The following is a 27223-nucleotide window of genomic DNA, read 5'->3' on the forward strand; positions in this document are numbered from 1 at the left end:
CAAATATTAATATTGATAATCACAAAGAAAGAAAATTTCTCCATCCCACCCCCATAAACTGACTTAGATAAATTTTATTCTTAACGTGCATACCTTTATGCAAAGATGTTGGAACCATACTGAAAAGTTGAAAGTGAAAATTCCCCCGATGCTTTGCCTCAGAGGGAAGCTCTGGAATGTTAGGGTAGCTGTTCCAAGGAGTTTTTTAATAGAATATAGGATTTTATATAATTATTTATTAAATATAAATTGTATAAACATATAATGTATTACGTCTATATTTTCACGCAGTATAACAATATTATACACTGGATAAAACTTAATTAAATGTAGTTAATCAAGATTGTAATTAATACACACGCAAAGACGTCAGGTCCATGACAGCCTCAGAGCAGCCAGCCCCGGCGGCCCCGCCCCTCCTCGCGGGCCCCGCCCCCCCCCCCGGCCCCCGCCCCTCCTCCCCGCCGGCCCCGCCCCCTCCTCCCCGCCCAGCCCGCCGGCCCCGCCCCCCTCCGCCCGGCCCGCCGCGGGGACACCTGGGAAGAGGCGGAGAACAATATGGCGGATGGCGAGGAGCCGTAAGTACTCGGGCTGTGTAAGCGCGCCCGGCTGGGCTGGGTTGTGAGAGAGCGCGGCGGTGGGCTGTCGCCGCCGCCAGCCTGGGGTCCCCCCACCCCCCGCCCCGTCCCCTCGCCCCCCATCCCCTCGCGGCGCCCAATGTGTAGCGTGATGTTGACCCTTCTTTTATTCTCTCTTTCTTTTAGGGAGAAGAAAAGAAGGAGAATAGAGGAGCTGCTGGCTGAGAAGTTAGTGCTGCTGGGAGGCCGGGGCCCTCTCCGGAGACCCCCGCCTCCCCCCACCCCAGGCCTGGGGGACCAGCCGCAGCGGGCCCGGGGGGCTGGGAGGGGGGCACCCGGAGCGCAGGCCGCGCCGCCTCATCCCCTGACCCCCGTCCCGCAGCCCAGGGGCCCGGCGGGCCGCTCCCGGGCTCTGTCTCGGGCGGGCGCCGGGCTCGGGTGCACCGCAGCAGGTCCCGCAGGGCCCGCCGGAGTGCTTGACCGAAAGGTCTCGCGGAAGGACCCTTGCATCCCCTCTTCCTCCATCCCAAATTGTCAGAGCCGTGACCTTGTGGAAAGGGAATCTTGCTCAAACACGTGAAACGGACAATAGGCCGCTTTTGGCCCTTCGTAAAAGCTGAGACAGTAGTAATTAATTGCAAACTTTTTATGAGAACTTTCTGTATCAGGTATTGCCCTAAGCACTGCAGTCATTTTTGCAAAATAATTGGCTCAAAGCAGAGGGTTAACCCCAAAGAGCTTATTTTCCCCATTTATTACACACACTATTTCTTATCAGATGCTTATTTTGTGCTGGTGAGACAGATTTAAACAGTGTTTTCCAAGCTGGCCGGCACCACATCCTTTTTCCTCCTCCCTAAATGGGAGGGGAAGAAAGTACTCTTGCAGTGGGTGTGGTGAGGTAGTAATTTCTGTGCCAATTCTTGGTAGCCGAGCTTTAAAGCCTTTAGGTATGTCCCTCAAAAAGTTAAATTTCAGTTTCAAGAGAACTAGAATGACAGGCTTAATTTCACGTTCCTCTCTACCTTTCATTTCCGCTTCTGCTTAAAGTGACAGTTGAAGTTCAAATGCTTACTATATGCCAGGTATTGCACTAAGGCCTCTGCGTGGATTATCTCCTTATCCTCATTCTGACCTTAAGAAATAGCTACAGACAACGTACAGATGGGGTTTATGGCCGTTAAGTAATCTGCTCAGGGTCACAGTGCTATTAACTGTGGATCCAAACCCAGTTGTGCATCAAAACCTATGGTCTTCATTGCTAGGCAATACTTCTTGATCTCTTTTTGTCAAAATTGGATATTACTGATATATTTGAAGGTAGAAATTGTGGGGTTATAGGAAATTTGAAAATTAAAAATAATCACAACCAAACATGAATCTTGCATGGAGTAGAAAATACATGTATTTTGTTAGAGGAGTCCCTCTTCTATGTGCTAAAAGATTTCTAGATGGCAATGCCTTTTTTGGCAAAGTTGTAACCTGAAACTTATTTTGTGTTTAGTGGCAACCCAAACCACCTCATAGTATTAAGAGATTCTCTTGAAAATTGGGACCTCTCTTTCCAGAGAAAAATGTGTGAGAGTTCCTCTCATCAAAAATGATCTTTAACTCACACCTTTCAAACTTGGAAAGGACATGTGCGTTGTATTAGATGTGAAGCATCACAATTCTGAACGTGGAGGGTTTCCTTTTTTTTTCTTAGAACTGACATTTCCTGGCCCAAGTGTATTGAAGGAACAGATTGGACAAGTTTACAGTGATCTTTGGTAAATTCCGAATGTAGAAAAGCCCCTTTCTTACCCATTAACCAATATCCCAAGTTTGATCTTGGGTTGCTTTAGGAACCCAAAAACAGGTGAACTGATTTATTTCATCGAACAAGTGCAATTCTTAACTTTAAATAAACTATATGATAGCTAAGGAAAAAAATTAAAAGCATGAGCATAATCGCATTGAATAACTCCCTTTTTATTTGATCAGGTCTGGTGTGGTTACCTTTTCATTTGGGGAAACCATAATAGTTGTAGGTGTGGCTTTTTCATACTGATCTTTGCAGCTGAATTTACTGTGTTCTGTGCAGAATGGCTGTTGATGGTGGGTGTGGGGACACTGGAGACTGGGAAGGTCGCTGGAACCATGTAAAGAAGTTCCTCGAGCGATCTGGACCCTTCACACACCCTGATTTCGAACCGAGCACTGAAGTGAGAAACATTTATTTTTAAATAACTCCTCTAGTAGTTTTATGTTTCAAAAATAATAAAATGCTTCCTTTTTAATTTGCTCTTATAATAAAATACTAATACATTTGTATAAGTTATATTGAAATACTACATTGAATATTTGCAGCTGATTTTATTTGAATGACTAATATTTGAGTCATTATTTTTCACATTTCTCATGTAATATGTTGAAATTTCTCAAGAGTAAAATAACTTGATAACCTCATTTAAAATTATGTTATACTTCACTTAAAATTTCAGTTTAAAATAACTTCTGAGACACCCTCCCCGTTTTAGCCCTGATATGAGAAATTAATTTTGATAGGAATATAGATGTGCTTGTTTAAATTTTAAAATTTGGTTGAAATGAGCATCTTTACTTGGAATTGAATATACTTAATTGCATGTTAAAAATTATGTGACTACGGTGCATTAGAGGAATAGAATTTTGGACTGGTAACGTCTGACCTAAAGTAAGTGTGCAATTAGATACAACTTGTTTATTATTACAAGGGAGAAAAAGGATTCTTTATAATAAATTTTTATGTCCTTTTGTGTTTATACAGAGAGATTGTTTTGAAATAGAAATATTGTGCTATTCCTAAAATTAAGATGCAAATTCTTGGGTTTGACCCAGTGTTTCTCATCTAAATAACTTTTCTCTCCTTTAATCTTGGACAGAATTGACAGTATTGTGCTTTTCTGTGGATAATCCACCATATTTTCTTGTGATTCTGAATTTTTTTCCCCTGATAATTTAAGATACTTCTGTTAAATGATTGTTTCAAATTGTATTTCTGCTGATATGCAATTTTCTAAGAGTTTTATCTATTCTTCCTATCATCTCATGTTTTGTAAGTTTCACTCACTGTATTCAAAAGCAACTATTATTCTTAGTTTCTTTTTTAAGACGATTAAACACCTTGTGCACTGCTCGATCCTCTCTTAAGATTTTTACACTTTTTTATTTTTAGGTAGTCAGTTAAATAACTGAATTTGATGCTTTCCATCCCCTTTCAAAGTTAAAAAAACAAAAGATAACGCTTAAGTAGGCATAGTTTTTCTTGTTAGAAATAGCCGTTTAATAAAAGTCAATTTAAGAACATTAAAATTGAAACTCTGAAATCACTAGGGTTATAGAATTTCTGGTTCTACCTTGTTCATAAATTTAAAATAATTTATTAATTATAAAGTCAGCTCTTTATCCTTGATTGCATTTTTCGTGGAAACATCAGAAACTATTTTATGATTTGTTGCTTTATTGATGGTACTTACTGGTTTTTATCAACCAGATTTTAATATGCCTTTCATTCTTTACAGTCTCTCCAATTTTTGTTAGACACATGTAAAGTTCTAGTCATTGGAGCTGGCGGCTTAGGATGTGAGCTCCTGAAAAATCTGGTAATATATATACAAAATATGTATTTTTTTCTTCTTTGTGATAATTAACCTTTTTCCTTTTCTGTCATACCAGGAAATTTGTTTATTATGATTGTTAACCTTTTCTCCTGAGCCTTTGTTAGATAAGTTTAGCGGGTCAAATTCCAGAAGGGGTTTAAAATGATGATGTAACTTTGAAACTTTTTAAACTTAAAGTCCTTAACTATAAAGTCATTCATAGAAATTTTTACTTCTGCTTTCTTCTCTGCTCTTTATCAAACAGATCTTTGTACCTCCTCTTACAGAATGCCCATTAATTTCAGTGAAGTAAATAACAAAACTGGCAACACATATTTTAACTTGTAATTTCAAAGAATTTGTTATTTCTTTTGTTCCTCAAAATAACCCAGTTAGGTGGCTAGGACATCGTCTCATTTTATGTAAGGGGAAGCACTGAGGTTCAGAGATGTTAAATGACTTGCCCAAGTTTTTCTGGGTTATAGTGATGTGCCTGGAATCTAATCCAGGTCACCAATTCTTAATCAAGTTTCTTTTCACTGAACCATTAGGTCATTATATGACCTAATCAGACAGTAATTTTTGATGACCATATGGTAGTAGACCCATAAAATTGGGGAGAGCTAAACCTTTTTCTTCTTTTTTTTCGTCCATTTGTTTTTAATGAATATCATCTTAAGTGAGGGTGCTATTTAGTGAAGCTGTTTCCATATACTGGTTGGAAACACATAATTTGTGACTTAGTTAGTTTAATTGACTTCTGATAACCAAGTAGTTTTTATAAGTCTGTATCAGTTTATTTAACAAAAATGGATAGGAGAAGAATTGATTTGTATGCCAGCCTTCTCACTGGTGTGTGGAAATGCTAAAGTAGACTCCTTAGAAAATGAGGCAGGTAAGAGAGTCAGATAAAGGACCTAAAAAGTCAGCCATGGGACTAAAGTTTAAATATAAACAGACACATTAATTTTGCTAGTAAACACTAATGTCACCCCTAGTGAAACTGCAAAAGTTGAATATGCTTCATGCTGTTTAGTGGGTGGCGCTTCTTTGGGGATTATAGGGTATGGTCCTTGTCCTTAATGTATTTGAAGTTTCATTGGGAAGACAAGTCTCACACAAAATAAGTAGCAGTATGTATGGTATACTCTTTGATGGGTTATCAAAATGACAATACCTTATTAAACATAAATACTCTTGCACTGTGAAAACCAAAGAGTTCTAGAAGGGAAGGATTCATGGAGGATGGTTAGTGGTTTGGGTAGGCATTGTATGCACAAATTCCCTAATGCTTAACTTTTTCCATTTTGAAGCTGTTATTGGCAAATGTGATATAGACTAATTTTAAATGTAAAGTAATTGGAGATTAGATCAGAGGAGTAGTCATCAACCAACTTTAGGAGTGGCCTTGTTATTTATTTATTGGATTATAATAACCTCTTAGACAAAAGAAAAAAACTAAGAGTTTTCAATTTTACCACTTTACTTGTTATTTCAGACATAAGTACATAAGAGATATACATGTTTTTTAAATTGGTTTTAAGCCCCCCAAAGGCTCATTGTAAAAAAAAGAATATGACATTAATATTATTGAATTATATGGATATAATATAATTACATTGAGCAAATATTTGTTGAATCTCCTCCCCCATATGCCAGGCACCATTTTAGATGCTAAACATACAGCATTGAACAATACAGACAGGTGTTTGTGTTTGTGGGGCTCACATTTTAGTGAAAGGAAAAGGACAAGTAAAATACATCATATGTCATATGGGAATAAATGCTATGGAGAAAGGAAGGATGGAAGATAGGTAGCCTGGTGGGAAGGGAAAGAGTTTACAGAAAGTTGCTGTTTGAACAAAGAGGTGAGCAAGAACATTCTAGGCAGACGGAACAGCAGGTGCACAAGCTTTGAGGTGGGAGCGTGACTGTTCAGTTCCAGGACAGCAAGGAAATCATTATAGCTAAAGCAGAAGTGGGTAAGGGGAAACGTTTTCTGAGAGGATATCAGAGAGGTAATGGGAGATGGAGGGGCTTGGAGTGAATGTTACAAAAGGCTTTAGAGGCTAGTCTAAAAACTTTGCCTTTTATTTCAAGTCAGGACGTCACTGGAGAGATTTAAGCAGATGAGTTGACTTGATCTGATTTTTAACCTGGATCATCACGGTAGCTGATGTATTGAGAAGAGACTAAAGGAGGAACAGAGGAGGAAGCTGAGAAGCTAGTTAGAAGGTTGTTGCAGTTGTCTGGGCAAGAGATGACAGTGACTTGGAACAGGGTGGTAGCATTGGAGGTGGGGAGAGGTGGTCAGATTCTGGATCTGTTTTGAAGATGGAGTCAACAGGATTTGCTAATGGATTGGTTGTGGGACATTAGAAAAAGAAAGGAGTCAAGGATGACACAGCAAGGTTTTTGCCCTGAGCAACTGGAAAGATGGAGTTAGTGTTCACTGAAATGAGGGAGACTGAGAAAAGAACAGATTTGGGGGTGTTGGTGAGCGAGGATGATGGACTTTGGTTTCGGAAACTGTTAAGTTTGAGATGTCTGTTAGATGATGCCTTATCTCACAGGATTGTCTAAGGTCACCAGAACTAAGCACAGAGGCACTCTATATTCTGGCCAGTAAAGTAGGAGGGGAAACTCCTGAGTGTGGTGAACTGGAAACCAATTTTAAAGAAGTGTTCAGATTGTCCTGAGTATGGAGACGAAGTGAAGAATGTGTTCTAAGAAGGAGGAAATGATCCACACCCTACCAAATACTTCAGTTGGGTGAGGTCAGAGAGACTGAGAATTAGTCACTGGAGGTAGCAACATGAAGGTCACTGGTGACCTTGACAAGTGCAGTTTTCAGTGGAGTTTGTTTAGAGCGAAAACTTGTTTAGTGTAGGTGCAAGAGAGGAATTTGAGAAAGCAAGTATGGACAACTCGTTTTAGCGTCTCTTGCTAGAAAAGAGGAGCAGAAAAATGGAGAAATTATTGGCAAGTGATTTAATTTGATCACTTTTAAGTAAACTGACCAAGACCAGAAAAGCATGATTAATTATTGAGGCTTATTTTTTTCAGTCTTTTGGTTCCGCTGATAAATTTGAGTAGTGGTTGTATTGTTAGAATGTATGGCATTATCACGGAAACACAACAGTTTGTTGCTTTTCTCTGGCTTTTTTGATTGCCTGTTCTTGACTTAGTACTTTTAAGATACTCCCCTTTTGCATGTGCAGTCTACATATGTATGTTTATAAGTGTATCTTATAATAGTTATTTCTGAATTGTGACATACTTAATGTTATATAAACTAAAATAAAACTTGTAGGAATTGCTTTTAACATATTCTGAAAAAGAATAGCAAATATAGTTAATTAGTAAGACTAGTAAAATTAAAATATCTAGCAGCAACAGCAAAGCAACACAATTTATAGATGTGTTTATGGCATTATAGAACAACTGTAGAAATACTGAAATGTTCTCTTTTGGTTAAAGACTATTTAAAACTGAGTAGTTACACGTTTTTTACTTTTACGAGAACTTTGAATTTTACATATCTTGTAAGACTCTTTAATGATTGAATATGATTATGCAGAATTTATTATTGAGAATTTGTAGATTTAGGACTACATTGAAAACAAATCTTAAAGTTTCAAATGTGAGGAAACTTCTTAATTGGATTTTTTTTATTCCCACAGGCATTGTCTGGTTTTAGACAGATTCATGTTATAGACATGGACACTATAGATGTTTCCAATCTAAATAGGCAGTTTTTATTTAGGTAAGTTTTAATATCTTAGCTTAAAATCCTGATAATCATTTGAATTTGAGTACATTGCAGTTTAATAATTTTTAAAAACTACTGAGAGGATAACACTAATTTTATTAAAAAAATAACTACCACTCCCATTTCAGGTAAAATTTTGAGCATTCTGGTGGAAGTAGTTTTGTAAGCAATTATGCTTTTGGTTTTTTAAAGAAATTTCCAAAAGGCTTATGTGGTTTTGGAGTGATTGTGCCCTGAAGACGTGGAGTGCAGCTCTCTTCCTCCTGTAATAAGAGAATAGTAGCTGGAATATCAGGCCCTAGTGAGATACATTGGTGGCGACCTGTGAGCCATGGTTTGAATGGTGACTCTGGGGCAACGAAGTTGTAAAAGAGTTTGAACTTTTTATAGACAGGGAAGGAAAATGGAGAGTTAAGAATTAAGGCGGGGAGGGAAACCCAAGAGCAATTGAAATGGAATAAAGAGGGATAATTACCTTAAACATACATGAAATACAGAAAGCATCTAGGAATGGTTTGTTGGAACTGACTTTAAAAACTGGAAGTAGGCCATATATATTGCAGATGAGAAGAAAGGTTCATGAGTGAATTTTAGTATGTAGCATTTAGAAGTTTGAGTGGCTTAGATAGAAGTGTCTGTTTGTTAGTCAAAGAGTTATAGCTGTGGAGCAATAAGGACTTTTTTTCCTCTCTCTCTAGTGATTAGAGTACTGACAGAAAGTGCTCAAATAATCCTAGGTATGCAGCATAAGGTTAGGTTAGCAGAAAAGATCAAATTAAATTTTGTATAGGTGTAAAACCTCTATTTTATCCTTGTGGAAGATCTTAAAGAGATTGAAGGATGGGTTAAACTAAATTAAGTTAATGAAGTGTTGTAATTGCAGTGTGAACTCTGCCTTTAACTTTTAAACTTTAGTTGTTTGTTTATTTTTTAACCCTTGAAATTTCTCTATAGGAAAGTTTGTGGGCACTTTCCAGTCTGACAATCTTAGTGTATGGAAGCTCTGAAAAAGACACCATTGAATTGTTTGGTTATTGATAATAGGCCACGCCCTTTAATTTGCTGCTAAAATAATGATTGAAGATCATAGTGATTATTTAAGTTTGTTGAATGCTTAAGATGTATTAAGCATTTTCTAGGCTCTTTATCTATATCATCTCATTTAATCTCAGAGCAACCCTCAGGGTAGGTACTTGTTTTCAAGGTTAAGTAATTAGGTCAAGGTGTCCTGCATAGATGATGTGTGTGAAAGGCCATTTTATTCAAAGTGCAGTTTTTTGGAGGAACAGTCTGACCCCTAATCCTGGAATGGTAAATTAGCAGTCCCCACAGAAACCATCTAGGAGTTCTTTTATTTGGGATCTACTGGGATAGCATATAATCCTCATTTTAAAAGAGTCTTGAAAGTCTGCTTCATTCCCTTTACATACCTAAAGACTTCTGTCCAGAGTAGGTGAAAGTGATACTGAAATCAAATTCCTTGACTTATGCTAGAGTCTTTTCTATTGAAACTTAAGACAAAGTCAGAATAAAACTCTTAGCAGCAGTTTTGAATCAAAAAAGCACGCTGCTTTATTGGAGAGAAGAAAATTCACATGTTAAAGTATTTTTCTTCAAAATTCCAATTTTAAATAAAGTAAATTTTCTACTAAACACATTGATTTTTTATTTTCATTTATTTTGCAGTGCTTACTCTGTGCTTACATATGGAAGAATACAAACCGATAAGAATACGGTCACTTTCTTCCAGGTGTTCATACTCTAGTGCGTATGATAGACCTATGTATCTAACCAAAAATATGTTGTGAGAAGGTGGTAATGAAGCACATACTATGTATACACTAGGGAGTGATTTATTTCTGTGAGGAGAATGAGGAAATAATGGGAAAGAAAATACCATGTGTACTGAGATTATAAGAGAGAATTCATGTCCTTTCCTACCTACGGCTATGGTTATTATCCACGAGTGACTTTTTGAGGCCTTGCATTTTTAGCTTCTTGAAAATATTGGTAATATTTGCGATTTTAGATAATGCCTTTGGAATTATTCCTTCTTCAACAACATGGTGTTATAGCTTCTTAGGGGACACAAAATTTACTACTTAATCAGCACACATGGGAAGAAGGGCGAAAATGAAGGTTCTTGCATCCCCAGAATGAATCTTGTGTCTATTTCAGCCAAGACCTGCACAGTAATACCCTAAGGTTCTGGAGTTCAGGGCAGATACTTGGGATGCTCTGGGTCTGGGGTAATTTTTTACTTTGGGAAATGCCGCAGTGAGAAATAGCCAGGAAACATGCCGTTATTATGCTTTACCTAACAACAACAAAAAAGCACTGTTGATATTTTCACTTAGGAAATTCTTAATTAGACTTGTCAATACTCGTAAATACTTAATTTTGAACATCAGCCAAGGGTTGACATTTAGTGTTGAATGACTATTCATCAAAACTACTTAAATAAACATATTCCTTCCAAACATCCTCTAAATAAACTCACCATGGATATTTTAATGTTTTAAAGTAAATTATGTAGATCATCTAGATTTATATCATGAATGATAATTTAAATATAATTTTTCCTGTAGGCCTAAAGATGTTGGAAGACCTAAGGCTGAAGTTGCTGCAGAATTTCTAAATGACAGAGTTCCTAATTGCAATGTAGTTCCGTATCCTTTTGACAAAAAAGTTACTTAACTTCCTAAAGCTTTTGTTTTTTTTCTTTAAGAGACATGTTTAGCATAGAGAATGCAGATAAGCAAAAAGAAAAAAAGCAGCAGCAGTAAGCTTATTACTGAGATATCTGCTGTTAACATTTAGCTTTATATCCTGCCAATCTTCTTTAAGCTTATATAATTTTTTTGCCCTAATTTTTAAATTAAGCTTATGTAGCCAGTGCCATCATTTATTTTGTATTATTGCTCTTAATTTCAGTTTTAATTGCATATCTCCTTTACTAGACTAGAAGTTCATAGGCTGGATCCAGTTAATCTTTGTGTCTCTCTACAGTAGCAGACAGAGAAAATAGTCAATGTATTTTATCCAAATGGAAGATGGGTCAGAGTAAATTTATTTTTATAAGAAACATATTTTGAAAAAGGAGTATTCACAGTGTTGATTCCCATACCTTTAGATCTGGAGAACTTTTAGTATTTTATAGAAATTCAGGAGATGGGATTTGCTATGTAGGAAATCCCACGGAATACAAAATCAGCATACAAAAATCAGTTGTATTTCTCTCTACTAGGAGTGAACATATAGAAACTGAAGTTTGAGATACAGTGCTATTTACATCCACTCAAAAATAGAAATACTTAGGTGTGAGTCTAACAAAATAAATACTTGTATGCTGAATACTGCAAAATACTGATGAAAGAAATCAAAGAAGATCTAAATAAATGGAAGGATATTCTGTGTTCAAGAATTGGATGATTCAGTGTAGTAAAGATGTCACTTCTTCCCAAAGTTGTGTATAAGTTTAACACAATTTCTATCAAAATCCTTGCAAAATTTTTTGTTGATAGAGACAGGATTCTTCTAGAATTTATATAGAAAGGCAAAGGAACACCTAAAACAATTCTGAAAAAGAATAATTTCATGACTTATTATATAGTGACAATAATCAAGACTGTGGTGTTGGCAGAGAGATAGATCAGTAGAACAGAATAGAGAAACCAGAAATACCTGCATGTAAGTATGACCAATTGATATTTGACAAAGCTGCAAAACAATTCAATGGAGGAAGGATAATCTCTTTAACAAATTGTGGTGGACTCAGTGGATATCGGTTGGCAAAAAAACTGAATCTCAACCTAAAACCTCAAAATTAGAAAAGTTAACTCAAAATGGATCATAAGTTTAAGTATAAAATGTAAAACTGTAGATAAAATGTAAAACTAGATTAAAGATAACAGGAGAAGATCTTTGGGATCTTGGGCTTGGTGAATAGTCCTTTGAGCACATCAAAAGCGTGTTCCATAAAAGAAAAAAAGTCATAAATTGAACTTCTCCAAAATTAAAGAATTTTGCTCTGTGAAGGCCCTTTTAAGAGAATGAAAGGACAGGCTACAGACTGGAAAATGCTTATGAAGCAGGTATCTGACAAAGGACTCATATCTAGAATATATAAAGAATTCTAAATAGTAAAAGAACAATGCAATTAGAAAATGGACAGTATGAAGGGCCATTTCACTAAAAAAGATAGCAAAAAAGCACATGAAAAGATGTTCAGCATCACTGTAAGAAATTCAAATTGTGAGCACAATGACATTATTACTACACACCTATCAGAATAGCTAGAATAAAAAATAGTAACAGTATCAAATGCTGGCAAAGATACAGACAAACTGGGTCACTCATACAATGCTGGTGGGAAAAGGAAAATGGCATAGCCGTCTGGAAAACAGTTTGACTGTGTTTTAAAAATATGAACATATACTTTCCGTACAACTCAGCAGTTTCATTCTTGGACGTTTATTCCAGAAAAACAAATACGTACGTCTACATAAAAACTTGTTCTCAAATGTTTATAGCAACTCTATTTGCAGTAGCCAAAAAATTGGAAACAACCAAAATATTCATCCATAGGTAAATTCTTAAAAGTGTGGTACAGTCGTACCATGGAATAATACTGAGCAATAAAAAGGAACTAACTAGTGAAATGTGCCACAACTTGAGTGGATATCAAGGGCATTATGCTGAATGAAAAATGCCAATCTCAAAAGGTCATATATTGTATGCTTTTGATTTATATAACATTGTTCAAAGGGCAAAATTATAGAGATGGAGAACAAATTGATGATTGCTTGGGATTGGGCCTTGGGGATCAGGGGGGCAGAATAGGTCTCACTACAGAGGGGTAACGGGGCAGAGCTTCATGGTGATGGAATAGTTGTGTATCTTTATTGTGTTAAAGTGACAGAATGATACACACCCTGTACCAATGTCATTTTCACGGCTTTGAGATTGTACTGTAGTTACGAGATATAACCACTGGGGGAAACTGGGTGAAAGACAAATGGGACCTCTGTATATCTGCAACTTCCTGTGAATCTTTATTATTTTAAAATAAAAAGTTTAAAAATACAAATACAGGCCCTTATAGGGTGAAAGGAAAAAAAGCAAAAAGAAGTATGCATACTCTGTCTATCCCCATTATTTAGATCTGGGAAACTGGGTATTTTAAAGAAATCCAGGAGATGGGATTTCTTGGTCTGCTTCCTGGGTCCCCATTGCTGTTGCTCCAGTGTTTGCTTTGGTTCTCTTGACCTCGCTGTCCTAGCTCCAGCTTATGCCTCCTGTTTGCCTAGCATTCAAAACAAAGAGAGGTCTGACTGGGTGAGGGCTAGAACTGGATTTATTTTTCATAGTTTTATTTGTAGGCCAGAATGAAAAATCTAGGGCAAGCATATACTGACCCTCTTTTCTCCATTTTGCTTTTTAAAAATATATAATGGATTGTAATTTTTGAGAAGTATAGTTTATTTATTATTAAGCATAAAATTGCTCCATTAGAAAAATTGAAAAAATTTTTTTGCACATGTGATGTTAAAATGTTTAAGTGCTGGGGGCTGGCCGGGTGGCTCAGTGGTTAAGTTCGCACGTTCTGCTTTGGCGGCCTGGGGTTCACCGTTTCGGATCCTGGATGTGGACCTACGCACCACTTGTCAAGCCATGCTGTGGCAAGCGTCCTACATATAAAAAAGTAGAGGAAGATGGGCATGGATGTTAGCTCAGGTCCAGTCTTCCTCAGCAAAAAGAGAAGGATTGGCGGCAGATGTTAGCTCAGGGCTAATCTTCCTCAAAAAAAAAAAAAAAAAAGGTTAAGTGCTATGATTGCACACCCACAACCAGTTATGAAGGGGGTTCCCTTTGCAGCGTCCAGGCAGGGGAAGACTGTTGATAGGGTTTGGTTGGGTAAAAAGAGAGACTTGGAAAACTGACTTAAATGAGAGAGGAAGAAAGGACTCATCCCCCCAGCCAAAAATACTTATTAGCACCTGCTGAAGCTATTGGACATACCTGTTTTTTTAATGGAATATATTTGACATATAACGTTATATAAATTTAAGGGACACAACTGTCTTAATTCGTGCAGTAACTCTTAAAATCACCCAGCTAAATGGGAACTCTAATGTGCTTGTTCCCTTGAGTAAACAAATGTTTATTGTCTCCCTGATTGGTGCTGCTGACTGAGGACACACATTCTGCTTTCTCAGGGCTTATGGTTTTGTGTAAAAACTGGAGGAGAGTAAGAGTATAAGAGAGACATAAATATAACAAGAGTTCAGGGATGAGAGAAACGAAGTATTTAGGGGAGGAGTGTTTAGAAAAGAGGTTTTGTCATGAAGTAGGATTATGTTCATTTTGTCAGATTCCTTGAATTCCACTGCTTTGAACATTGATGATGTATTTCTTGTGTTAAATATACATTTATAGTTTGTTCCTTTATGGTGTTGTTAAATTAACTTTACAAAACTTAACAGCTTAAGTTCCTTTACTTATATTCAGACATTTCAACAAGATTCAGGATTTTAATGATACTTTCTATCGACGTAAGTTATACCTGAAATTAACTTCTCACTAAATTTTTGCTGTTTTTATTTGCTAGCTATCTGAAGATTGCTAGCTATGTGAAGGCTATTCATCTGCTTTCATCTCTTGGTGTTGGCTGTTCAGTAAGGTTGTTGACTGATTGGAAGGAGAATGCCACTGTTTTAATTCTTTGTTGATACTGTTAGCTGCATTTTTATATGCTGTCTTGAGTAAGAATTACTCAAGGATTAGTAGCTTTGTGTGTTTGTATTATAATAAAAAGTGGGATTTTTTTGTTGTGTCTTAGAAAGTGAATTATTTTGTGCAACGGCATTTTTAAAAACTAAACTTGGATTTTTTTTTTCTTGTAGAATTTCATATAATTGTGTGTGGACTGGATTCTATCATAGCCAGAAGATGGATAAATGGCATGCTGGTAAAGACTTTAGTGTTGTTATGGTTCTCTGAAGTTCTTACTGTTGCTCTTAACATACTGAAATTAGAATTGAAAAATTGAAATTTAGAATTGAAAAATTAGAATTTTGAAAAAAGTAAGAGTTTATTTAATTTTAAATTAAGTAGATGTACTTCCTTGTTTATTGCCAGTCATCAATTTTCAGGTGAGGACATAAATTGCTAATATCATGATCTCTTGATCTGATATATTAGTACTCAGTAATGTGATTGATTTGATTAATTACTTGACAGCATGCTTCTTTTTGTGAATTTTTATCCCCGTCTTCTGTTAAATCCTTCAAATACTTTTCCTAGATATCTCTTCTAAATTATGAAGATGGTGTATTAGATCCAAGCTCCATTGTCCCTTTGATAGATGGGGGGACAGAAGGTTTTAAAGGAAATGCCCGAGTGATTTTGCCTGGAATGACTGCTTGTATTGAATGCACACTGGAACTGTATCCACCGCAGGTAATCAAAAAAGCAACTGCATTGTCTGATAGTATCGTAGGGTGGAATTAGAGTTGAATTATTAAGTCTAGTCAATATTTAGGATTTTTAATTAGGGGTAACCATATTTTAGAAATCTTGCTAAGAAGGAAGATGATAAAATATGAAATTCTCTATTTGAGGAAAGGTGCAGACTGAATATCATAGTTTTGATCCTACTCTGTTTTCATAATTCATTTGTATTTTTTATTTGGAGAGTAGGGGTCAAGGGATCGATTGCAAAGCTGTATGTTGGGATAGAGCTATAATCTATTTTCTTTGGTTTGTGCCTGCGGTTGTTTTAGGGAAATAAAGATACCAGGAGTGAGAATGAACTTTTCAAAAATGGGGGTCTTTAGTCTATATACTCACTTTAAAAAAGGCAGTTGGGATTTTGATTTATAAATGTAAATAATTTTATGAGTATTTACTTGCAGTTCAACTCTGAATTTGCTTTTGTTTTGTTTTATTTTATCCCTTCAGATTAAATGTCAGGTAAACATAACAGTGCTCATGTTTGAGAATTTATTCAGCACTTTTCTCATTGTCTCACAAAGCTTACATTTACATACCTTGTAGATGTACAGCAAACCTATTTGTATAGGCAGATCAACCTAAGTGAAGTGACTCAGGTGCTCTCTGTTACTTTTAGAAGCATTATTAATGGTATAAAATGTTTTCTTTCTATAAGCAGAAGGCTGAGATGAACTTTTAGAAACTTACAAATTAGATCTTAACTACAAGTTACATTTAAAAATAATTCATTATTTAAAATCCACTAAAAAAAGCATACTATGGTTTTAGGTTAATTTTCCCATGTGCACCATTGCATCTATGCCCAGGCTACCAGAACACTGTATTGAGTATGTAAGGATATTGCAGTGGCCTAAGGAGCAGCCTTTTGGAGGTAACAAACCTAATTTCATAATTCAGAATTCCATAAGATATATATTTGTCTATATTATTTATTTGGACAGTTACATTAAAAGCAAGTTGATTTATGTTTACATATTTCTGTCCTCCTCTCTTTTTTTTTCCTTAACAGAAGGGGTTCCATTAGATGGAGATGATCCTGATCATATTCAGTGGATTTTCCAAAAATCCCTAGAGAGAGCATCACAATATAATATTAGGGGTGTTACGTATAGACTCACTCAAGGTAAGTTAGTGAATTGTCATGAATTATGATCTTAGGATGATGTGTTTATTAAGGGTTGAGGATGCTTTGGAAGAAATAATTGACAAGTAATTTCAGCTAGTACCATCCATTTGAGGTTCAGTAAAGGTACCATGGAAATAATAGTTTCCAGGTACCCCAAATTTGGTAGGAGGGAGCTGAGTTCAATAGAATCCATACTACTTCTTGGCCAGGAGGAATTTAATAAAATCATTGAATCTTATTTACTTAGGATTGTAAGAGGCCCTGAGTCATCCAAATAGAACCATTCACTTTATCGTTCACTGAAGAGGAGTTTATCACTTCCTGAGACAATATATTTCACATTTGGACAAAAGCGTTAAGACAATTATTCTATATATTGAGCAGCAGTCCCCATCTTTAGTTTGGTCTGAGTATTGTCCCAGGGTACACCATATATAAATCTAATTCCCTTTTGAGTAATAGCCCTTAACCTATTGAGAAGAGTGATCGCATTCCCTCCAAATCTTTATCACTACCTTCAGCCTTCCTAGTTTCTTTAACCCTTGACATGTTGCATGACTTTAAGTTATCATGTTGGTTTTCTCTGATTGTATTCCAGTTATTCATGTTTCACTTAACTACCTAGGGTAGAATGTAGCATTCTAGGATTGGTCTTATTTTAGGTAATAGACTTCTGATAATTGATGCAGACTTAGAGGAGAGCAGGGTTTTTTGTTGTTTGTTTGCTTGTTGTTTACGTTGATGCTATACCTTTGATTCTTGGAGATTACTGTCCATTGAAATCTGGAAGTTTTCTCCACATATGCAATTGCTGAGCCACATCTCCCTATTATAGATTTGGCAATTTTTTGGAGTTAATAGCTTTGTTTTTTTAATACCCAAGTACAGACGTATCACGTAAGGATGGGGATACATTCTGAGAAACACATCATTAGGCGATTTCATCATTGTTCAAATATAAAGTATACTTATGCAAACCTAGATGATGTGTACTACTCCACTCCTAGGCTACGTAGTACTAATCTTATGGGACCACTGTTGTATATCTATGTTCCATCATGGACTGAAACGTCCTCATGTGGCATGTGACTGTATAGATCCTAACACATTTATTCTTAAATTCAACCTGCTGTTCTCCCTTTATGTATATGTATTCTTTATGCCTGCCAACTTATCTGTTCTCCCTAGCTTTGTTTCACCTGTTGTTTTGCTAATCATATCCTTTATCTCATTTCCAAATAATTAATTAAAAATTTTAGCAAGACTGAACTGGCTGAGAACAGACATCTGAATACAGTTCTGGTCAGGTCCTTTTAAGTTTATCTCATTCTGTTTTTCAGACCTTCTTGAGTACTTCATATTTCTTTGTCTTGTTCACAAGAATATCAGGAAAGATCTTTCCAGCTGCTCTAGTGAAGCCTGGATGCACTATCTCCCACATTTCCCTGGATTGCTAAGCTAGTCATCGTAACTAAATGAGGCTAGTCCAGCATGGCTTATCTCAGTAAACAATCGTAATGTTCAATCTTAGTGATCAAAGCTTCCTAATCTAGGTACTCACAGTTCATCCTTTCTAGAATTTTGTCCAAGATCATCACCAGGTTCACCAGAAAGAGCTTTGTGTTCTTTTTGAAAACCTGCCATTTCTCTTCTGTGATTATTTCCTTATATTTACTGATGTTCTAGTAAAGTCTTTTGAAAATTCCATTCTTACACCCTCCTTGTTGCTCCCTGCTCTCCCCCTGTCCTGACCTGCTTTGTGCTCCTGGAACACACCAAACTCATTGCCACTTTGAGCTCTAATACTGCTGATCCTTATGCCTGGAATGCTCTTCCTTGGGTCCTCTCGAGGCTGGCTGCTTATCTCTCAGAATCAATCTGTTTTCCTGATCATTCAACTGAAAATGCTTCTGAGTCATTCACTATTTTACCTTTTTATAATTGCTCAGAACTAATAGTAGCCTCATTTTTTTAATGCAAAGAATATTTCATGCTTACACTCTCATACATCCTTGCTCTGGGGCCTTTGCCTTTGGTGTTTACTCTTCAGAAATGCTCTTTCCCCGGGTCATTGCATGGCTGGGTCTTTCTCATAGTTTAGATTTCAGCTTAAATTATCACCTCCCAGGGGAGGTCTTCCTTAACCATCCAGTCTTATGTACTATCTCCACCACTGTCAACTCTAACACATATCTTGTTTTACTTTCTTCAGTATCTGAAATTTTCCTATGTATTTACTTGAGTGTTATCTCCACCACTGGAATGAAAGCTCTGTAAGAGCAGATTTTTTTCCCCTGCTATTCTTCAGACCCAGAACATTCTTGGGCGTATAGTGCACATTTGGTAATTATTTGGATTAACAAATGAATTCAGTTTGTCCTGATCAGGAACTGTAAATTCGTTCTTAATATGTAGTTTCGTTCATCCTTCCATACCTTTTAGCAGGGCTTGGTATGTACTTTTCAGTCTGATGATTGAGGGGCTTGACAAGGAGTAGAGGAGCAGAATTGGAAGTGAAGTCCAGCTTTCTTGAGGCGGGGAGGGGGCGGGGAGGTCTTTATCACTTTGGCAGTGCTCTTATCGGTAGTGTCTCTTACCCTCCTCACTGTGACTACCTGTTCCTCCTTTCAGTACATTCTGCTATGCCTGGTTCACTGGAGAGCTTCCAGTTTAACCATCAGGAGGTTGGCTTCTCCCTATTTCCCCTTCTCTGAAATTACACATAATCATATGGTTGGAATTAACTTTTTAAAACAGCCTTTCCAAACTTATTAACTGTCTTCCTTTCATGTCTTCTTAGATGTTTGCCTTTTTCTGAAGTCTTTGACCTGTCTACACCTAAAGTCTTGGAAGCACATCTTTCAGTGCTCCCTCACACTCCAAGATAATATGCTACTTTTCTCTGAAGTTTTTGTTTTCTAAAACTAACAATTTAAATATAGTTATAAAATGGATTATTTATGAAAAAAGTGGAGTAGAAATAGACAACTATGTTTAATATTTTGTGTAGTCCAAATATAGAGTGAAACAAAGTTGATGAGGGGCACTTTTTCTGTTGTAAATTTTGGGAATCGAATGGCTGAAACTATTATATGAGGAAAAATTAGGTGACTCTTATTCTTCATACTTTACTCAAACCTTATTGAGTATAGCATAGTACGCATCAGTTAAGACACGCACTTTGTGGCAGATGTAGGTTTATGTACCGCCCCCATCACTTACTAGGTGTATAGCTGTGGGTGTCATTGAATTTCTCTAACCCTCGTTTTCCTTATCTTTAAAATCAGACTAAGACGACTAACATAAGGATGTTGGGAAAATTCAGTAATATCTTATTTAATCTTCACATTGTGCCTGGAACACAATAAACACTCTGTTAGCTATTATTATTGTATCACTCTCATCTTTATACGAAGCTTAGTGAAGAGTTTACTTTTCTTTGCTGTTGTAACTTGTTGAAGATTCTGAACATGCCGCAGAAAGATGGGAATGTGAGAAAAGATTTTTTTCTTGGTTAAACTTAGGTCTGTTTTCTGACTTAAAAGCCTGAAAAATCAAGTTATGGAAAAATTATTTAATCATTGGCTAATTTAAGATACTTATTTTTTAAAAGAAATGACCATATTTCAATCAATATATTTTTTCAGGGGTAGTGAAACGAATCATTCCTGCAGTAGCTTCCACAAATGCAGTCATTGCAGGTGAGGTACAATGGCCAATGCTTGATTTCCTTTTCTTTTCTTTAGTTTTTGATTCAGTATCTAAATTGACATTTCTGTAGCTACTTGTGCTCAGAAAACTGATGTTGTAGGAATTTGAAGTCTTTTTTTGGGTGGGTGGTGTAATTAGGCTGTCCAAAAAAGACCAAATCATTGGACCTTTATATACTTTGTCTTACATTATGTCATTAATAAAGTGCTCTGGAGTTAGGGGACACTTTAGTACCATTTCTTTTTAATCAGTATAACAGGCTGCTAATTAAGAAGAGGAAGAAAAATGTAATGTTGCTCTTTCACTTGGCTTAAACAAAACAAATATAAAATTGTTACTCTCTCAGTTTTTTAAATGTGTGTATATATATTTTTATATATATTTTAATCAGTAGCCTTGTAAATTTATCCATTCTGATTTATAACTGACTTTTTTAAAGAAACTTCTAATTTTAAATGTCTAATTTTCATTGAGTTAAAGCACCTTTATTTTCTCCCCTCTTCAGCTGTGTGTGCCACTGAGGTTTTTAAAATAGCCACAAGGTAATGGGTTTCATTTTTAATATGTATGTAAATCTGTGTTTTGATCTGGCTCAACTGTATAAAAATGAACATTTTTTCATTACAGTGCATATATTCCCCTTAATAATTACTTGGTATTCAATGATGTAGATGGACTGTACACATACACATTTGAAGCAGAGAGAAAGGTTAGTAGTAGTATACTAATAAAAAATTTTTGATCATGCATACTTTGATTTTTTTTAAGGTTATCATAGTTTACAACCTTGTGAAATTTCAGTTGTACATTATTGTTAGTCATGTTGTAGGTACACCCCTTCACCCTTTGTGCCCTCCCCCCACCCCCCATACTTTGATTTTTAAATATTAATTAGTGGTTAGAAATATGAATGAAATTGCTCACACCCTGAGTATTTTCTAACTTCTAGAACCCTATAACTATATATCTTTTGTAATATAGCCTGAAATAAATACTATCTAGCAAAATAATTTAGGAAAAATGGCCTATTCTGAAAAGCAGGCTTTAAAGCATAAACATTTGTTCATAGGAAGTATGCATGTTTATAAAACAACTTGATCTTTGCCTCATTGTTATCAAGAGACTATAACTGGTTCATGTGCCACTGTGCTTTGTTGTGTTTTATATATGTAGGAAAACTGCCCAGCTTGTAGCCAGCTTCCTCAAAATATTCAGTTTTCTCCATCAGCTAAACTGCAGGAAGTTTTGGATTATCTAACCAATAGTGCTTCACTGTAAGTGTTTTGGACTTCTGTTATGTTGTAAAAATAATTTTTGTGATTTTAAAACTTTAAAAACTGGAATTATTTTTTTAAGAAGTAATCTTTGATATATTTTTTAATCATAATTATATTTAGGCAGATGAAATCTCCAGCCATCACAGCCACATTAGAGGGAAAAAATAGAACACTTTACTTACAGGTGATCAGTGTTCGGTTTTTATTTTTTTTCCCACAAAATTATATTAAAAGTTTATTTTCATTTAATATGCTTTACACTAAAATAATTTTGTTTTCTAGTCAGTAACCTCTATTGAAGAACGAACAAGGCCCAATCTCTCCAAGACATTGAAAGGTATTTAAATGAGTATATTTACTAATCAATTTCTTCTTCTTCTTCTTCTTTTTTTTGGTAATAGTAATAAATACTTATTCTGGCTTTACTCTTAATGCCTTTGAATGATGATATCACCATAGTTACTTATATCTTAGAAACAATAATAGAATTAATTACTCTTTTAGTAGAATATTGAGATATCTCTAAGAAATCACATATAATATTACCTTGACTAAAGAGAACTGGATTTTGATATTTGTCTAGGCCATAATACTCTATAGTTTCTATATGTGTGTGTTGTTACCCTTTTTGTTGAGATTTTTTTGCTTGGGTTAATTATACTTTTTCTATTTTAGAATTGGGACTCGTTGATGGGCAAGAACTGGCAGTTGCTGATGTCACCACACCACAGACTGTACTGTTCAAACTTCATTTTACTTCTTAAAATAAATATGCACATAATAGAAAACTCATGGAAACATTATACTTTGTGGATGCTAAGAAGTTTAATTGATGTCATTTTTAGCATTAGTGTTGCTGAAATTTGACTTTTTTTTATATAAATGAGCCACTCTTTTTTAACTTTATAACTTTCCCTTGAAGACAGAATTTTGGGGTTGGTGCTTGTAAGCATTTTCATTAATAATATGGGAAATGATGCCTGGAGAGAGATGATAAGCAAATGTATTGCTTCTTTTAGAGGAGGTGGCAAACACCCTTTTGTGTGTGAATTTTGTTATTATGGTCAAAGAATGCATTTCTCAGTTTTCATTTGAACACCCACATATATAAAAGATGTCCCTTTAAAGAAAATTAAGTTTTAAATAACATTAAATATTACAACCTGACATCTAGAGCATATTGAACATAGCCTATTTCTTGCTTGATTTAATATTCATTTAATTGTGGCTGTCCAAATGAGTATTAATTATTGCAGAGATTACCTTGTCCATAATAATTTGTAAATGGTGTTATAGCTGAATACCTGTGCATGGAAATGGGAAATATTTTCATGTGTTTACTACAGTGCCATAGAGGCCAATATGCACAACATGAAAGCCAAGACATAGATGTTTAAAAAAATTTAATGTTTAAACAGGTATCACTGATGCTTTTGTGCTATTTATTAATAAAATCATATATTGTCTACTTTTCTCACTGACATTTTTACGAGTATATTAAAGATAGTAAGTTCTGTAGTAATGTAGGAATAGTTTTTAAATGTGTAGCAGAATTACTAATACAAAATTTTTATGGACCCTGAATTAATGCTTTTGACACAGTAAATACTGATTTAATTTAATTTGCTCAACATAATGTAATGAAATGGAATAACTATATTTTTATACTAGGGTCTCTTACAGTGCCTTTTGTTTTCTTCCCTAAATAACTAAGGCTTAAAACAAAATTAAGAAGTACTGAAAAATGAGTTTTAGTGTCTCAGTATGGGAAAATGCAATACATGTTCTCACTTTTTGTTTTTGACTTAAATGGCAGTTTTCTACTCAAAAGCTTTGTGGTTACATGTCACTGGGTTAAATTTTCATGTATTGTAATTCTTTCTAGCTCCATATTGACAAATAACTTGTTTCATTATAAAATCATATGGGATAAATTTATACGCTTTATTTAAAAAGTTACAAATTCAGTTTAAATTTTTGAACATGCAGGAACTAAAATTTAGCACCTGCTTTATACAGGTGCTGTAGAGTAGCCTTGTGAGTACCTCCATCTGAGAGGTGAATAGTTTTAGAAAGTTAAGGTAATTTACTCAAAAGTGTACAACTAGAAGTCTTGGAACAGGGATTTCAACCCTAATCTGCCTCAAACCTCCTCCTTAGTACTTTGCTAAGCTGTTTGAAGTTACCAAGTTATTTAGTACTACCTGTAGGTTACTAAATTGTAAGAGTTTCAACATGCAAATTTTTACTGAAGTTAAATAAAATTCCTGGAAGATCATAACTTCTCAAGGGCAGAGTTTAAATCTGATTTTGAAAGAAAAATAATTCTTCTATGGCAAAGTTACTTGCAGTGGAGTAAAATACTCAAATATAGGGGACAGGCAGGTAAAGTAAATAACTGCAGCAGGGAGGATGTAATAAGAGGAGGTAGTATGATTAGTGAGGTCTGCGGCAAACTGGAGTGAAAATTACTTGTCAAAAGGGGCAACCCTTCCAGCTGACTGTGCCATGTTGGTATTCGTATTTTTCAAAATCAGCTGAAAATCTGGATTTTTATATGAAATTAGCCTTTTAAATGTTGGTAGAATTTTATCTTTAACATTATGGGAGCCAAACCAAACATAACTATTGATTAGATTAGGAAGGCCAATTTGATTTCTACGTATAGCTAAATGTTTGAAAAGTGCATGCCGAAAAAGTTGTATTTTAAATAATATGCACAATACACATTAATAGATTAATAGTTATAGTGCTTCCCAGGTTGGTTTTGATTGGGGCCGAGAGTGGACCTGTGTTGTGAGGGGGAGATTGCGCCTTCTGTACCCTTGTTCTAACTTGTAACTCATTTTGGAAGACAGCTTTTTACTTCCATCAGGTGGGCTGAATCAGGTCTTTTATAAAATGTTCAGTATTTTTAGAGAAACCTAAACCTAGGGTTCCTCCTTTAGGCCAAGTTAATACAACTGATTAAATATTTGAGACAAAGCAGTAAGAGGATGCGAGACCCAAACTCCCCTTTGTTTGCACTTTTTACTGGCAAGGTGCTACCTCTTAGTATGTGAGTTATTTTCTAGGAGGGGATCCACATGAAAAGTCGCTTATTTCTCCTGGAAGAGTCAGCCTTGGCTGGTAGCCATAGTTTCTCCCGTGGCTGAGAATGCCAGCGCTAAGCTTGGAATCAGTGTCAATAGAAACCGTTCCGCGTTCTTGAGTAACTAATGGCAACCCTGGGCTCCCGGATATGACGTCAACGTCCCTCTTCTGTTCTTCCGTCTACCCACGGAACTCTGGGCTCCCGGATTCGGTGGTTGTGTACGTGGAAGAAGCTCGCGCATGCGCAGTCTGGGCCCTTCGTCTCAGCTGTGCGGAAGGGGCTGAGGGTAACCTCCCGGACCCGGGGGAGCCTGTTGGGGTCATGGCCTCCCACTGACAGGGCTAGGCGAGTAGAGAAGGGAGCGAGGCCGTTCCGCTACACCCTTCCCCGGGCCTGAGGCCGGTCGGCCTGGCCCTCGGCCTTCCCGCTGGGTGCTGCCGCCGTCAGTGCCGGCTGAGGAGGGGAGATGAGTTGGTTCAACGCCTCCCAGCTCTCCAGCTTCGCCAAGCAGGCCCTGTCCCAGGCCCAGAAGTCCATCGACAGGGTGCTGGACATCCAGGATGAGGAGCCTAGCGCCTGGGCCGAGACCATTCCCTATGGAGAGCCGGGTAAGGGGCAGGGGAGCGGGGCCCGGGGCCGCGCAGGCGTGTCCCCGGAGGCAGGCAGGTGAAGTGGGTCGCGAGGGCGCCGTCCTCGCGGAGGGTTCCGGGAAGTCACTGCTCCCCAGCCCGGCCTCAGGCGCTGCTTTTGTCTCCAAGGGGGACTTTGTTCTTTTCCTGGGTTAAAATCAGCCTCACGGTCCTCTCTGCCTGTGGCCCTGGATGCGGATCCTGCCGGCCTCGACTCACAGGGACTTGATTTGTTGTCTTGTCCCCAAGCCCTCCCCCGACGCAGCTCCAAACACAGCCTTTCCGAAACTCGAATTGCTGCGCACTTTGGGCGCTGTTCAGAGCCAAGATCTGAAGTTAATCAACAGGGACAGAAGAACAGTCGCTCACAGTGAGTGAGCACTTCGTGCTTGCGAGCTCCTTAATGTGCTTTTTTATGGCTTTCTCATCTTCAAAATAGCTCTTCGAGCTTCCTTCGTTGCTATCCGTGTTTTCCTGGAGAGGAAATCGAGGCTCAGAAAGGCTAAGTAACTTCCTTTAGGCCACTCAGCGCGCCAGGGGTAGAATATGCTGGAGATGTTACTCGTGGAAACTGTGGCCCAAGATTTTGGGGTTGCATCACATTTTATTTCCAATAGCTACGTCTCTGTTTGTCAGATTGGTCGAGCTTCATTTTTCAGGGATCTTCAGGTACTTTTGGCCCTAAGCCTAAGGAACAGTTTAGCATTTTGGTGTGTGGGGTAAAGCTTTGCAAGTTTTAGGGGTGTGAACGTCTGTGAAAAGGAGTAAGTTTTCTTGAGGACTCCTTTCTGGTTTGTTTTTGATTTTACATCGTTGAAAAGTCAGGACCTATATTTAAGGTCCCTCATTTTAAGATATTTTGGTCCGTGTGTGTGTGGGTGTGTGATGCTCCTCTTACTTTTTACAAGCTATTACATGAACTTTTTGGAGTAGCTCAACCTCCTTTTTTGTATGTCTCCCACACTTTGGAGGAGACAGAATGTAACTTTTAAATATAAGGATACTTGTTCTATGAAACCTGGGGCTGGAATGGTGCTATATAATTCATTTTTAAGAATAAGTTATACAGAATTGACTCAGATTTTAGTGAAATGCTATAATGTTTGTTGATCATCTGTGTTTTACACTGCTGTCACTCAAAGATGAGCAGTGTTCAGAATGGAGTAATTTAAGTAAATATCAGATAATCCTGGGATTTATATAAAACATTCTTCAAGAGGCATATCTGACTTCTGTTGTTAAGATGACTTAAACTAATCAGCAGACCTAATCTTGTTACATTTTCCTCTTTAATTTTGGTTTTCTCCTCTTCTCATTGTTTTCGTGTACTGAATGGATGGATATAAAACTGTGTCCCCAACCTGAAATTTCCTATATACCTCTGAAATTGTATTAAAGGATAGACTTTAATATAGGGCTTGATAGTTTTAGGACCTTTTAGGCACTTGTGCTCTTCCCACCAGCTTCTTTTTTTTTTATTTTAAAAAATTCTTTGGTGAGAAAGATTGGCCCTGAGCTAACATCGTTGCCAGTGTTGCCAGTCTTCCTCTTTTTGCCTGAGGAAGATTGTCCCTGAGCTAACATCTCTGCCAGTCTTCCTCTATTTTGTATGTGGGATGCTGCCACAGTGTGGCTTGGTGAGCCGTGTGTAGGTGGGCGCCTGGGATCTGAACCACGAACCCCAGGCCACCCAAGCAGAGCCGGTGAACTTAACCACTGTTTCACCAGGCTGGGCACCCACCCCCTACTTCTAATTGTGTAGGATTTGTGTTCAGCCACATTTGAATTTAGAAAAGGAAGAATTTTTTAAAAATAAATGCTTTAAATATTTTAACAAATATGCTTTTTTTTTATCATTGGGGGTTTTAGTAGTGTGTATTTCTATGACTGATATAATTACC

General features: G+C 36.8%; 2 protein-coding genes across 3 annotated transcripts in view; both read left to right on the forward strand.

Moving 5' to 3' along the window:
* Positions 1-503: 503 nt before the first annotated feature.
* UBA3 (ubiquitin like modifier activating enzyme 3) lies at positions 504-23067 on the forward strand. Of its 2 annotated transcripts, XM_046661056.1 has the most exons (18): positions 504-578; positions 765-806; positions 2662-2782; positions 4121-4201; positions 7882-7964; positions 10559-10639; positions 14481-14524; positions 14876-14940; positions 15276-15431; positions 16254-16356; positions 16495-16608; positions 20259-20312; positions 20828-20864; positions 20950-21031; positions 21496-21596; positions 21720-21783; positions 21882-21936; positions 22275-23067. In XM_046661056.1, exons 1-18 carry the CDS (start codon positions 559-561, stop codon positions 22361-22363), a joined length of 1392 nt encoding a protein of 463 aa, XP_046517012.1. In that variant the 5' UTR covers positions 504-558; the 3' UTR covers positions 22364-23067. The 2 variants fall into 2 exon arrangements, with proteins under 2 accessions (XP_046517012.1, XP_046517020.1); XM_046661064.1 differs by lacking the exon at positions 765-806 and having other exon boundaries at positions 521-578.
* Positions 23068-24916: 1849 nt separating this feature from the next.
* TMF1 (TATA element modulatory factor 1) overlaps positions 24917-27223 on the forward strand; it is a 28565-nt gene continuing 26258 nt past the window's right edge. The window contains exon 1 of the mRNA XM_046668021.1: positions 24917-25301. Coding sequence (XP_046523977.1) covers positions 25160-25301 — 142 coding nt within the window. The 5' untranslated portion in view covers positions 24917-25159. The remainder of the gene's footprint in view (positions 25302-27223) is intronic.

Source organism: Equus quagga, chromosome 1 (assembly GCF_021613505.1).
Source record: "Equus quagga isolate Etosha38 chromosome 1, UCLA_HA_Equagga_1.0, whole genome shotgun sequence".
NCBI classification, from domain to species: domain Eukaryota; kingdom Metazoa; phylum Chordata; class Mammalia; order Perissodactyla; family Equidae; genus Equus; species Equus quagga.

What these genes read in the sequence shown, in the direction of transcription:
- UBA3 (XM_046661056.1), top strand. Translation starts at nt 559, where the DNA reads ATGGCGGATGGCGAGGAGCC. An exon ending in TGGAACTGTATCCACCGCAG is followed by an intron (nt 15,432 to 16,253) that starts GTAATCAAAAAA and finishes CTATGGTTTTAG; the next exon opens with GTTAATTTTCCCATGTGCAC. An exon ending in TAAGGAGCAGCCTTTTGGAG is followed by an intron (nt 16,357 to 16,494) that starts GTAACAAACCTA and finishes TTTCCTTAACAG; the next exon opens with AAGGGGTTCCATTAGATGGA.